At 53.2% G+C, this 14,353-nt stretch overlaps 2 protein-coding genes across 4 annotated transcripts in view; one reads left to right on the forward strand and one right to left on the reverse strand.

The window, feature by feature from the left end:
* Positions 1-14,353, reverse strand: part of LOC133360125 (ras-specific guanine nucleotide-releasing factor RalGPS1-like) — an 82,517-nt gene that overhangs the window by 18,978 nt on the left and 49,186 nt on the right. Inside the window, exon 9 of the mRNA XM_061578710.1 lies at positions 1,185-1,326. Coding sequence (XP_061434694.1) covers positions 1,185-1,326 — 142 coding nt within the window. The remainder of the gene's footprint in view (positions 1-1,184; positions 1,327-14,353) is intronic.
* LOC133360151 (spidroin-1-like) overlaps positions 3,629-14,353 on the forward strand; it is a 30,121-nt gene continuing 19,396 nt past the window's right edge. Inside the window, exon 1 of one of the 3 annotated variants that reach the window (XM_061578747.1) lies at positions 3,629-3,726. The gene's annotated coding sequence lies outside the window, so the exon portion shown is untranslated. Of the gene's footprint in view, positions 3,727-11,359; positions 11,693-14,353 lie in introns of those variants that run through there. The other 2 variants (XM_061578746.1, XM_061578748.1) reach the window with 2 other exon arrangements.

Genomic DNA, 14,353 nt, shown 5'->3' on the forward strand with positions numbered 1-14,353 from the left:
GGTCTGAATTGGTCTGTAACAAGGTAGGCGCTGATACTATATGGGGTTGACAGGGATGCCTTTGAGGTAGAGAGAAGGTACGCGGTACAAGGCAAAACGAACACGCACGCATTTTTCACTCGGTGAAGCACGCGTGCGTGCGTTCCACTCCATGGCAGCAAAGCGTCCGTCTGCGATGGTGGGGTGATTGCGAGTGCCTGCGTGCAAGAATGCGTGCGTGCGCGTCTGAGCGAGTGCGTGAGTGAGTGTGGCAGTGGACGAGAGATGTGGAGGTGATTGGGCTCGCCGATGACCGGTACGGGGAGTGCCGGGATCGGTTGCTGTGGAGGAGGGGGCCTCGTGAAGGACGCTGCCGCGCACACGCACCGAGCTACCTTTGCGATGCAACTGCACGGGATCTCTCTGGCGTCCAACCGCGACGAGGGCGTCGCGATTTGTCGGTTACGGTCAAGACGCCCGCACAGTATTAACCGGGGTGGCCTGCCGGATTTGAAACCGCGAAACTCTGCAACAAAGGGGGAGCCTCTCCCCCCTCTGCGCCACGGCTGGGCCCACGTCACTGCCGCCCCCCCCCCCCCGCCCACCGTAATAGCTGGCCGGACGGCAGACAACTGTCCGCCACGGTCCGCGTTTCGTAACGCACAAACGGTGCAAACGGATTGAGTAAAAATCTAATTGCTTTGAAAACAAAAAGAATGAAAAAATTAAGAAAAAAAAATTAATAAAAAAAGGAAAGAAAAATATAGAAAAGGGGAAAAAAGGAAAGAAGAAAGAAAAAAAAAGGAAAGAAATAAAAGAAAGAAAAAAAGTATAAAAAAGGAAAGAATTTTTTTTTGTAAAAAGGAAAGAAAAGGATAGAAAAATGAAAGAAAAAAAGGAAAGAAGAAAGAAAGAAGTAAATAAATAAAAAAGATAGAAAAAAAATGACAAAGGAAATAAAGAAAAGATAAAATTAAAGAAAAAAGGAAAAAAGGAAAGAAAAGGATAGAAAAATGAAAGAAAAAAGGAAAGAAATGAGAAAGAAAAAGAAAAAAGACGAAAAATTTAAGAAAGAAAAAGAAAGAAAAAAAAAGAAAAAAGAGAAAAATTTATTTTTAAAAACCCACGAGTCGTGTCCCGGTCGACCCGCGGCGCGCCGGCGGATTCCTCCGCCCCGCTCCGGACGGCCCCGCCCGGGTCAAAGGTTACCGTAGTGGCAGGACTGCTGGAAGTCCGAGATGACCCTGAGGATGTTGTTCATCTGGATGGAGCGCTGCTCGTTCTCCATGATGCTGTCAGAGGCCGGGTACGCAGAGTCGATGTAGATGAGATCCGACAGGTAGATCCCTGCGTGGCGCACAGGGCAACGGCGGCGACGGTGAGTTACACCTCCTCCGTGGACTCGCGGATGGCGCCCACCGCCAGTGTGCCTGCTCGTGCCACCGTAGGTCGAGCGGCTATTCAACTAAACGACTTAGGAGGATATTTCGATGTTACGATGGCGATACGATAAAATTGTCACCGACAACCTCACATCGTTCGAGTGTGCAGACGACGGACCAGCCCCTCCCCACCCAGCCCCCTCCCACCCCCCACCCAGCCCCTCCCTCCCCTCCCACCCCCCCACCCAGCCTCACCCCCCACCCAGCCCCACCCTCCCCTCCCCACCCAGCCCCACCCCACCCTCCCCACCCAGCCCAACCCCTCCTACCCCCCACGCAGCCCCACCCTCCCTACCCAGCCTCTCCCCACCTCTCCCCTCCCCACCAAGCCCCTCCCCACCCAGCCCCTCCCCACCCTCCCCTCCCCACCCAGCCCCACCCCTCCCATTTTTGGATGCACGGCGGAAACTCTACGTTCCTCAGGCGGGAGCAAGGCTTATCCATAGGACAAACCGCTGCCGGCTTCCCTACCAGAGTGGTGCTTATTTTAACGCCGCCAGATAGACAACCTCCGACCAAACGTGAACTCGATTGGGAACCTCTCGCTCGCACGCACGCACGCACGCACGCACGCTCGCTCGTTCGACCGGCAAACCGCCACGTGGCTAATAACGACAACAATTATATTAACATAATACAATCACGATGAAGCCGCTGACGATGACGACGATACGTTGATGATGATGATGATGTTTACACAGCGGCGGCGTCTGCAACGACGCTGGAAAGTGTGCGCACCGCGGAAGCGAGCGGCCGCACATGTGGTACGGATTTGCACGTTCCTTAATCCGGGCCTTATCTGACCTCCCGCGACAGCGGACCGTGGCGGACATTCATCACGACCGACGTTTGGAAATATGTCGGTGTATTTTTTGGAGTTTTTCGGGCCGCGCATTTTCACCGCGGCGTCAGCGCGACGCAGACGCACGCCAGCGCGGCAGAGCGACGGCGCTTGCGATCCGGCGGGCAGAACCCCCCCCCCCCCCACCAATGCTCAACGTGCCTCGCCATCGCTTCCTTCCTTCTGGACGGATCCTATAGCCGGGCCGCTCCTCTTAAAGGATAAAGTTACGCATTCGTTCGCAAGGCGGGCGAAAACAATAGACGAGCGGGGCGAGGGGGAGGGGGGTAAGGAAGGCGGTCAGTACCGGCGCTAGCAACTATTGCCCAAGCTCTGCAACCCTATAATTAGGAATGGAAAGGCCGAATCCCATGAACGCACGGCGGCGCTTGCTCGCGACCTCTCGGACGGTCCGCTCAAAACCGCGGGCGCCGGAGACGTCACGTTGTTTCGACCGTGGCGAGAGAGAGAGAGAGAGAGTGCCATCATTATTAGAAGAGAGAGGAAAACAAACGCCAACCGCCGCCGTGTGGGTTTTTACACCAGCGCAAAACCAGCCACAACGATGAAAACATTCTGGAGGGGAGGGGGGGGGGCGGCGCGGAAGGGAAGAAGATTCAAAGTGCGTGTCATGGTGAAGCGGCACAATGCAACGACCACGTGCACTGGACGTGGGGAGCAGGGACGGGCAAAGGAACTTCGGCAGAAGGGGAGAGGAGTACAAAGAGGCGGACGCTGACGCCACCCTGTAGACCCAAACGTAAAAACCACGTGTGTGCGCTTGTGGTGTTGGCCGTGAGCGGGAATCTAACTCGGGTCCCCGGGTTCAGAGCGTGTCCACAAACGCAAACCAAGTGTTTGGAAAGCGCTAGCCAAGCCATTCCACGAGGAATCAATTGGATATTTGGTCGGCCACTAACCCATGATTCTAGATTTGAAGTTTTCGTGACTGCAAGGATTCATACTCTTTGTTTTTCGGTAAAGTCACGTAGGTAAAAAATTTAGTTAAAATTAATAAAAAATAAAATATTAATAAATCACGACTCCGAAACATCGTTATTTTTTATTATTTTAATTTGATTAATTTTAATTTCATTTTTTACCTACGTGACTTTACCGAAAAACTACGCATAAGAATGTCGGACACTTCGTTTAAAAAAATAAAAAGACACTCGCTACACCTGAACGGGGGCGGGCGGGCGGGCGGGCGGCAGTGGGTGGGTGAGGGAGCTCGTGGAAAATTGCAGAAACTTGGCAAAACAAAACATTTCCACAGCTTGGCGAGTGAGCGAGCGAGCGAGCGGGGCTGGAGGAGGGGGGGCTGGCGGGCGGGCGAGCGAGCGAGCGTCGTCAAGGAGAGACCGCGGCAGGCAAACGACGTGAGCTGAGTGGGAAGGAATCCTAAACGCGGTGGAAATTCCGCCCGGCGGTGGTGGCGGTGGCGGGAGGTTTCTCGTAACCGCGGTGAGTCACGTCCCAACCGCCGGTGGCCTCGGATCGGTTACTTCGGCCAGAGTAACCGCGGAGAGGCGGTTACGGAATTCGCCGGATTATCACCACTGTTTCATTTGCTTTTATGGCTTTATTTTGGTGTTTTTCGAGAAGTTTTTTGGTTTGGCCATGTTTGTTTGTTGTAGTGCGGAGTTAGACTGATGGCCTTAATCTAAGTTGTCTTGTGGTTGTTGTTGTTTGACTTGCATCCCACTGGGATTTTTGCACACAGCGTTGGTGTACGGTGATTTTTCTGCAATGTTTTGCTGTCTTTTCTTGGATTTTCTGTTTGCACATAGTCACTTTAAGATGTTTTCTTGTTCGTGTTTTTTGTTTGTTGCGGTTGCACCCGATTCAAGAGCCAAATGGCTCACAGGGCTATACCTAATAAATGAACTTAAAATCACAAAGGCGACAGTCATCGATATGAGCACGCACGCCATTAGCTTGATGCGTTCGATTAAGAGGAACAATGTACAGCTCCTTTTGTCAATCTACTGCTGGATGAAGTCATCCCTCCCCCGCAAGGCTGCGTCAGTCGTGAGGGTTGTTTGACCATACTTCACCACACCGGTCGGCGTGTGTTGATGAAGGGCGATAACCCAGGACCGGTTCGCCTGGTGTACAGGAGGTCGTGGGTTCGATCCCGATCCTGACGCCTGCTGCTGTATATTTGGAGTTTGCCTGTCTCTCTCTCTCATCATCATCATCACGGTGGCTAGGAGATGTTAACTACCTCGCCTGGTGCACAGGAGGTCGTGGGTTCGATCCCGATCTTGACGCCTGCTGCTGTATATTTGGAGTTTGCGTCTTTCTCTCATCATCATCACGGTGGCTAGGAGATGTTGACTACCTCGCCTGGTATGCAGGAGGTCGTGGGTTCGATCCCAACCCTGACGTCTGCTGCTGTATATTTGGAGCTTGCGTCTCTCTCTCTCATCATCATCATCACGGTGGCTAGGAGATGTTAACTACCTCGCCTGGTGAACAGGAGGTCGTGGGTTTGATCCCAATCCTGACGCCTGCTGTGTATTTGGAGTTTGCGTGTCTCTCTCATCATCATCATCATCACGGTGGCTAGGAGATGTTAACTACCTCGCCTGGTGTGCAGGAGGTCGTGGGTTCGATCCCAACCCTGACACCTGCTGTATATTTGGAGTTTGCGTGTCTCTCTCATCATCATCACGGTGACTAGGAGATGTTAACTACATCGCCTGGTGTACAGGAGGTCGTGGGTTCGATCCCGACCCTGACGCCTGCTGCTGTATATTTGGAGTTTGCCTGTCTCTCTCTCTCATCATCATCATCACGGTGGCTAGGAGATGTTGACTACCTCGCCTGGTATGCAGGAGGTCGTGGGTTCGATCCCGACCCTGACGTCTGCTGCTGTATATTTGGAGCTTGCGTCTCTCTCTCTCATCATCATCATCACGGTGGCTAGGAGATGTTAACTACCTCGCCTGGTGAACAGGAGGTCGTGGGTTTGATCCCAATCCTGACGCCTGCTGTGTATTTGGAGTTTGCGTGTCTCTCTCATCATCATCATCATCACGGTGGCTAGGAGATGTTAACTACCTCGCCTGGTGTGCAGGAGGTCGTGGGTTCGATCCCAACCCTGACACCTGCTGTATATTTGGAGTTTGCGTGTCTCTCTCATCATCATCACGGTGACTAGGAGATGTTAACTACATCGCCTGGTGTACAGGAGGTCGTGGGTTCGATCCCGACCCTGACGCCTGCTGCTGTATATTTGGAGTTTGCGTGTCTCTCTCTCTCTCCCCGTGGTCGCGTGGATTTTTTCTCCAGGTCCACCGGTTTTTCCCTCCACATTTAGAATCAACCTCTCGCGTTCAGAGTATTTGGCTTACTGCTATAAAATCACAAGTGATGATGATGGTGATGATAAGTCCACTTCGTTGAGCTATCATTTGCGATGGCCAGGCCGCTTCTGTATATAAACAATATCTAGCTTAGTAGCGCAACCTTCAATGGCAAAACAAAAATTGTTGTTTTTAGTTTACTCGCCAATGATGTGAAAAATAGAGGCGAGCGGGGAAGGAGGCAGCAGAAGCAATCACGGCATGAGCCGACGTCAAATCCCCCCCCCCCACACGCCTCACCCCAAGCTCTGCAGTCCTCTACGTATCAAGACGTTGTCGGGCAATTAATGGGCACCCGGAGCAAACCCAATGAATGCGAGGGTGGGGGGAGGGAGCAACGCTCGATCCCATCGTGACAAAACGGATGGAGTGCACACTTGGCTGTACCGCATTCTCCTGGCGAAGAGCCAGGCTCCTGGCCAGAGAGGGGAGTTTTACACCTCCCCCCCGCCCTTTCCTTGTGGCGATCCGCCAACCCTACACTGCTGCAGCTGTGGTTGCTGATACTGCTGCTGCTACTGCTGCTGCTGTAGCTGCTACTGCTGCTGCTGTGGTTGCTGATACTGCTGTAGCTGCTACTGCTGCTGCTGTGGTTGCTGCTACTGCTGCGGCTGCTCCTGCTGCTGTGGCTGCTGACGCTGCTGCCGCTGCTGCTGCTGCGGCTGCTGCGGCTGCTGCTGCTGCTACTGCTGCTGCTACTGCTGCGGCTGTAGCTGCTACTGCTGCTGCTGTGGTTGCTACTACTGCTGCTGCTACTGCTGTGGTTGCTACTGGTGCTGCTGCAGCTGCTGTGGCTGCTACTACTGCTACTGCTGCTACTGCAGCTGCTGTGGCTGCTACTACTGCTACTGCTGCTGCTACTGCTGCTGTGGCTGCTACTACTGCTGCTGCAGCTGCTGTGGCTGCTACTGCTGCTACTGCTGCTGCTGCTCCTGCTGCTGCTGCTACTGCTGCTGCTGCTGCTCCTGCTGCTGCGGCTGCTGCTGCTGCGGCTGCTGCTGCGACAACTTCTGCTGCTGCCGCTACTGCTACTATTACTACTTCTGCGAGACTACTACTACCGACACCCCCCACAGACTAATACGTGACGTCATCATTAACACCACCCATAGACTAACACGTGACGTCATCATAGACTAACACGTGACGTCATCACTACCCATAGACTAACACGTGACGTCATCACTGACACCACCCATAGACTAACACCATAGACTAACACGTACGTCATCAATAACACAACCCATAGACTAACACGTGACGTCATCACTACCCATAGACTAACACCTACATCATCACTGACACCACCCATAGACTAACACGTGACGTCATCACTAACACCACCCATAGACTAACACGTGTACGTCATCACTACCCATAGACTAACACTACCCATAGACTAACACGTACGTCACCACTAACACTACCCATAGACTAACACTACCCATAGACTAACACGTACGCCATCAATAACACTACCCATAGACTAACACGTACGTCACCACTAACACTACCCATAGACGTACACATACACATACGTACACGTACGTACACGTACGTCATCGGAACGGGAAAGGGTTTGACGCAGACAACAATGGGTGGCGGCGGGGAGGAGAGGGTAAGGAGTGATATGACACACGGTGACCTGCAGGTCCCGACCGAAGCGGACTTCCAGAGGGAGTTTCACAGTCCCAGGTACCACGGAAGCCATTGCCCGATCACCCCATGTGGACTCGATGATGACACTGCACCTATTAAGAGTTGCTAAAGATGATGATGATGACAATTATCCTGTTGCCGCTGTTGATGACGATGACGCTGCTACTGCCGTACGCATGTTGGGATTCTTACGCACCGTATGTTGCCAAGCGCGCTAATCGAAGGCCCTAATGATAACGACGGCGATGGTGCTACTGATGATGATGATAATAATGCTGCAAAAGATGATGATAATTATGCTACTAAAGATGATGATGATGATGATGCTGCTACTACTTCCATATGCATGTTGAGCCAACCACGCTAATCGAAGGCCCTAATGATAACGGCGGCTATGGTGCTACTGATGATGATGATAATTATGCTGCTAAAGATGATGATGAGGCTGCTGCTACTACTGCCATATGCATGTTGAACTTCTTTCGCACCGTGCGTTGCCAAACACGCTAATCGGAGGACCCAATGATAACGACGGCGATAGTGCTACTGATGATGATGATGATAATTATGCTGCTAAAGATGATGATAACGCTGCTACTGCCGTACGCATGTTGGGCCTCTTTCGCACCGTGCGTTGCCAACCGGCGCTAATCGAAGGCGCTAACAATAACGGCGGCGATGGTGCTCCTGCTGCCGCTTCTCGTGAAATCACCGTTCGTTCCCCCTCTCGAAGCCTCACCCTCCTCTACATCGCCCACTCCCTTCCCCCTTCCCTCCCTTCGCCCCTCCACTCCCTCCCGTCCCTCCCCTGCTGCCTTTCGTGACCCCCCCCTCACCTCACCCCCGCGTGTGACCCCCCCCCCCCCCCCCCGTCGACTGCCCCCTTGCCCTCTAAACCACGCTCGGCTTTTGTTACCGCTTTAAAAATACGTCAAGCAACTTGAGCTACGTACGTTGGGACTTTCTTTCGCACCGTACGTAGTCAACCGTGCTAATCGGAGTTGCAGTGTTGAGTCTATGGGCAGTGTTGAGTCTATGGGCAGTGTTGAGTCTATGGGCAGTGTTGAGTCTATGGGCAGTGTTGAGTCTATGGGCAGTGTTGAGTCTATGGGCAGTGTTGAGTCTATGGGCAGTGTTGAGTCTATGGGCAGTGTTAGTCTATGGGTAGTGTTGAGTCTATGGGTAGTGTTGAGTCTATGGGCAGTGTTGAGTCTATGGGCAGTGTTGAGTCTATGGGCAGTGTTGAGTCTATGGGTAGTGTTGAGTCTATGGGCAGTGTTGAGTCTATGGGTAGTGTTGAGTCTATGGGTAGTGTTGAGTCTATGGGCAGTGTTGAGTCTATGGGCAGTGTTGAGTCTATGGGCAGTGTTGAGTCTATGGGCAGTGTTGAGTCTATGGGCAGTGTTGAGTCTATGGGTAGTGTTGAGTCTATGGGTAGTGTTGAGTCTATGGGCAGTGTTGAGTCTATGGGCAGTGTTGAGTCTATGGGCAGTGTTGAGTCTATGGGCAGTGTTGAGTCTATGGGCAGTGTTGAGTCTATGGGTAGTGTTGAGTCTATGGGCAGTGTTGAGTCTATGGGCAGTGTTGAGTCTATGGGCAGTGTTGAGTCTATGGGCAGTGTTGAGTCTATGGGCAGTGTTGAGTCTATGGGCAGTGTTGAGTCTATGGGCAGTGTTGAGTCTATGGGCAGTGTTGAGTCTATGGGCAGTGTTGAGTCTATGGGTAGTGTTGAGTCTATGGGCAGTGTTGAGTCTATGGGCAGTGTTGAGTCTATGGGCAGTGTTGAGTCTATGGGCAGTGTTGAGTCTATGGGCAGTGTTGAGTCTATGGGCAGTGTTGAGTCTATGGGCAGTGTTGAGTCTATGGGTAGTGTTGAGTCTATGGGCAGTGTTGAGTCTATGGGCAGTGTTGAGTCTATGGGCAGTGTTGAGTCTATGGGTAGTGTTGAGTCTATGGGCAGTGTTGAGTCTATGGGCAGTGTTGAGTCTATGGGCAGTGTTGAGTCTATGGGCAGTGTTGAGTCTATGGGCAGTGTTGAGTCTATGGGCAGTGTTGAGTCTATGGGCAGTGTTGAGTCTATGGGTAGTGTTGAGTCTGCTGCTGCAGATGATGCTGATGCTGCTGCTGCAGATGATGATGATAGTGCTGCTGCTACAGATGATGATGCTGATGCTGCTGCTACAGATGATGATGATAGTGCTGCTGCTACAGATGATGATGCTGATGCTGCTGCTGCAGATGATGATGATAGTGCTGCTGCTACAGATGATGATGCTGATGCTGCTGCTGCAGATGATGATGATAGTGCTGCTGCTACAGATGATGATGATGCTGCTGCTACAGATGATGATGCTGATGCTGCTGCTGCAGATGATGATGATAGTGCTGCTGCTACAGATGATGATGCTGATGCTGCTGCTGCAGATGATGATGATAGTGCTGCTGCTACAGATGATGATGATGCAGTTGCTGCTGCAGATGATGATGCAGCTGCTGCTACAGATGATGATGATAGTGCTGCTACAGATGATGATGATAGTGCTGCTACAGATGATGATGATAGTGCTGCTACAGATGATGATGATGATAGTGCTGCTGCTGTTGATGATGATAGTGCTGCTGCAGATGATGATGATAATGCTGCTGCTGCTGCTACAGATGATGATGATAGTGCTGCTACAGATGATGATGATAGTGCTGCTACAGATGATGATGATAATGCTGCTGCTGCTGCAGATGATGATGATAGTGCTGCTACAGATGATGATGATAGTGCTGCTACAGATGATGATGATAGTGCTGCTACAGATGATGATGATAGTGCTGCTACAGATGATGATGATAATGCTGCTGCTGCAGATGATGATGATAGTGCTGCCGCTGCAGATGATGATGATGATCGTGCCACTGCAGATGATGATGATGATCGTGCTGCTGCTACTGCTGATGATGATAGTGCTGCTACAGATGATGATGATAATAGTGCTGCTGCTGCTGCTGATGATGATAATGCCGCAGTCGATGATAACGACGATGCCGGCGGCGACGTCGAGAATGTTTGAGCGAGTTTAGACTGAAGTGTGCATGGACTGCCGCTTCTGTATTGGGACCACACCCCTTGTTTATTTTAAAAAGTGTAACCCATGGTTACAGACAAGAGCCCCCCCACCCCCCATAGGCCACATATTTGAGATTTGTCGAGTGGGAAAAAAATATCGTACAGTTTATTGAATAATTGTGCTGCTAAGTCTTGAAAATATTTAAATAACCCATCTTGTTGTTGTGTACGCGTGTATACGTGCGTACGTGTACGTGTGTGTCTGTGTGTGTGTGTCTGTGTGTATGTGGGGAGCGGTGGTGCAGCGGTGAGCGCTACGCTGCGCCACGAACCCGGCGACCCGAGTTCGATTCCCGCTCACGGCCAACACCCAGTGACGATTATCTGAACCGGTCCTGGGCCTCCCCTAGGTCGACTCAGCCTGAAAGGAGTACCTGGTGCGGTGTGTAAACATCGCCACTGGGGAGACAAAGGCGGTCGGGCGTGGTGCTGGCCACCCACCCCCTCGTGTGCCGTTCCGGCCTTCATAGGTGCTCGCTAACAGCACTTGCCCCAACAGTCTGTTAAGGCTACACGGGGGATCTTTGATGAGGGGAGCGGTGGTGCAGCAGTTAGCGCTGCGAACCCGGCGACCCGAGTTCGATTCCCGCTCACGGCCACCAACCCCGGTTATCCGAACCGGTCCTGGGCCTCCCCCTAGGTCGACTCAGCCTTCAATTAGTTCGAGGTGCGGTGGATAAAGTTCAGCGTTGGGGATACAAAGACGGCCGGGCCTGGCGCTGGCCACCCACCCCCCCACCTCGCGTAGGTGCTGCTAACTCCGCTGACGGGCACTTGCCCGGCGGATCTTTGTCTTTATCTGTGCGAGCGGGTCAGAGGGTCAGCGAGTGAGTGAGCGAGTGAGCGAGTCAGCGTGCGCCGGGCGAACGAGCGAGTGAACCCAGGGAGGAGCCGGCGGGGTGAGCGAGAGAGAGAGTGAGAGAGTGCGAGAGCGAGAGAGAGTGAGCGACAGAGTGAGCGAGAGAGAGTGACCGAGAGAGTGACCGAGAGAGAGCATTGAGCGAGCAATTGCAGGGCTGCACCTTCAACTTTTTATCGCAGAAACGTTTTGAGTGTAAAGAAGGGTGATTGCCCGAGACGTTGGCTACCACGCCAGAGAGAGAGAGAGAGTGCGAGAGAGCGAGAGAGCGAGCGCGCAAGCTCGTGGGGAGTCCGCAAAGATTTTTCTAAGAAATGTTGAATTCTTGGGAAGGAACGCCGCCAACAGCTCCCACGACACATTTCCTCTTTGGTGTCTCGGTCGAGAGCCGGGATCTGCACTGCCGCAGCACGTACGGGTAACGTACGTACACACACACACACGTTTACACACGCACACACACACACGCGTACACACACACGCGTACACACACACACACGCGTGCACACACACGTTTACACACGCACACGTACACACACACACACACACGTACACACGTACACACACACGCACGCACGCACACACGTACACACACACGCGTACACACACACACGCGTACACACACACACACGTACACACACACACACGTACACACACACACGCGTACACACACACACGCGTACACACACACACACATGCGTACACACACACGCGTACTCACACACACATGCGTACACACACACGTACACACACACGTACACACACACGTACACACACACACGTACACACACGTACACACACGTACACACACACGCACACACACCCCGTTCACACACACACAGGTACACGCACACACAGGTACACGCACACGCGTACACACACACACGTACACACACGTACACACACGTACACACACGTACACACACACACATACACACACACACGTACACACACACCTACACACACACACACGCGTACACACACACGCGTACGCACACACGCACACACGTACACACACACACACGTACACACACACACACGTACACACACACACGTACACACACACGTACACACCCCCCCCTCCCTCAGTGCACCGACTCACACGTTGTTCAGTCGCGCGTCCGTCGCAGGTCTGTGCACGCGGTGCGCTCCCTCGCTCTCGACTCACGCAGGCACACACAGAGATAAAGGTCCCCCGTGTAGCCTCTAACAGACTGTCGGGGCAAGTGCCGCTAGCAAGCAGCAGCAGCAGCACCTGTGAAGGCCGGAACGGCACGCCAGGGTGGGTGGGAGGGAGGGACCACGCCCGGCCGCCTTTGTCTCTCCAGTCGCGGAGTTTTTACACACCGCACCAGGTACTCATTTGAGGCCGAGTCGACCTAGGGGAGGCCCAGGACCGGTTCAGATAATCGTCACCGGTGTTGGCCGCGAGCGGGAATCGAACTCGGGTCGCCGGGTTTGTAGCGCAGCGTAGCGCTAACCACTACAACTACCGCACTCCGTTGCAGGCAGACACACACTCACGTGCACACACACGCACACACACGCACACACACACACACGCGCACGCACACACAAGTGCACACACACGCGCACGCACACACAAGTGCACACACACACACACACGCGCACGCACACACACGCACACACACACACGCGCGCACGCACACACAAGTGCACACACACGCGCACGCACACACACGCACACACACGCGCACGCACACACACGCGCACGCACACACAAGTGCACACACACGCACACACACACACACGCACACACACACACACGCACACACACGCGCACGCACACACACGCGCACGCACACACACACACACACACGTCCACACACACGTGCACACACGCGCACACACACGCACAAGTGGGAAATGCGACCACTCGTAAGGGTGCGTCGATTGTGCGACCAACACCAACTCGCTCGCTCTCGCTCACACTCGCTCACACTCGCATGCACCGAAGCACTCGCTCGCACTCGCTCACACTCGCATGCACCGAGCCAGGAGCGTATTTCTCCGAGCAAAGCCCAACCGAGCCAAAGAAAGCGATTCTCAAGGGTGATTTGGCCGGCACATAGAAGCCATAAGTTACTGTGATGCAAAGTGAGATATTTTTATATTTTACGCGTGTAATCCATCCACGCTGCGAGGGTGCCACTCGATATGCATGTGGACAAGTGAAGTAATTTTTAAACATTTCTGAGAACAACTTCCTCCCCCCACCTCCTCTCAATTCATTACATTTGGTGTACAAGTCAACAGCTGAGAATGTAATTCTGTAACTCCCAGATTCACAGGGGGCTCAGATCTCTGCCTTCTCTTCCTGTGTCTATGTCTATGTCTCACTCAGCTACTCACTCACTCATCAACTCACCTACCCATTCACTCACCAACTCACCCACCCACCCAACAACTCACCCACCCACCCACTCACCAACTCACCCACCCACTCACCAAGTCACCCACTCACCAACTTACCCACCCAACAACTCACCCACTCACCCACTCACCAACTCACCCACTTACCCACCCACCCAACAACTCACCCACTCACCCACTCACCAACTCACCCACTTACCCAACAACTCACCCACTCACCAACTTACCCACCCACCCAACAACTCACCCACTCACCCACTCACCAACTCACCCACTCACCAACTCACCCACCGAATCACCCACTCACCCACCTACCCATTCACCCACCCACTCACCAACTCACCCACCCACTCACCAACTCACCAACTCACCCACTTACCCAACAACTCACCCACTCACCAACTCACCCACTCACCAACTCACCCACCGAATCACCCACTCACCCACCTACCCACTCACCCACCCACTCACCCACCCACCAACTCACCCACCCACCAACTCACTCACCCACCAACTCACCAACTCACCCAACCACCGACTCACCCACCGACTCACCCACCGACTCACCCACCTACTCACCCACCGACTCACCCACCCAATCACCCACTCACCCACCGACTCACCCACCGACTCACCCACCCAATCACCCACCCACCGACTCACCCACCTACCCACTCACCCACCCAAACA

This window comes from Lethenteron reissneri, chromosome 67, assembly GCF_015708825.2.
Source record: "Lethenteron reissneri isolate LAM-NWPU_2019-01 chromosome 67, ASM1570882v1, whole genome shotgun sequence".
In the NCBI taxonomy this organism is placed as follows: domain Eukaryota; kingdom Metazoa; phylum Chordata; class Hyperoartia; order Petromyzontiformes; family Petromyzontidae; genus Lethenteron; species Lethenteron reissneri.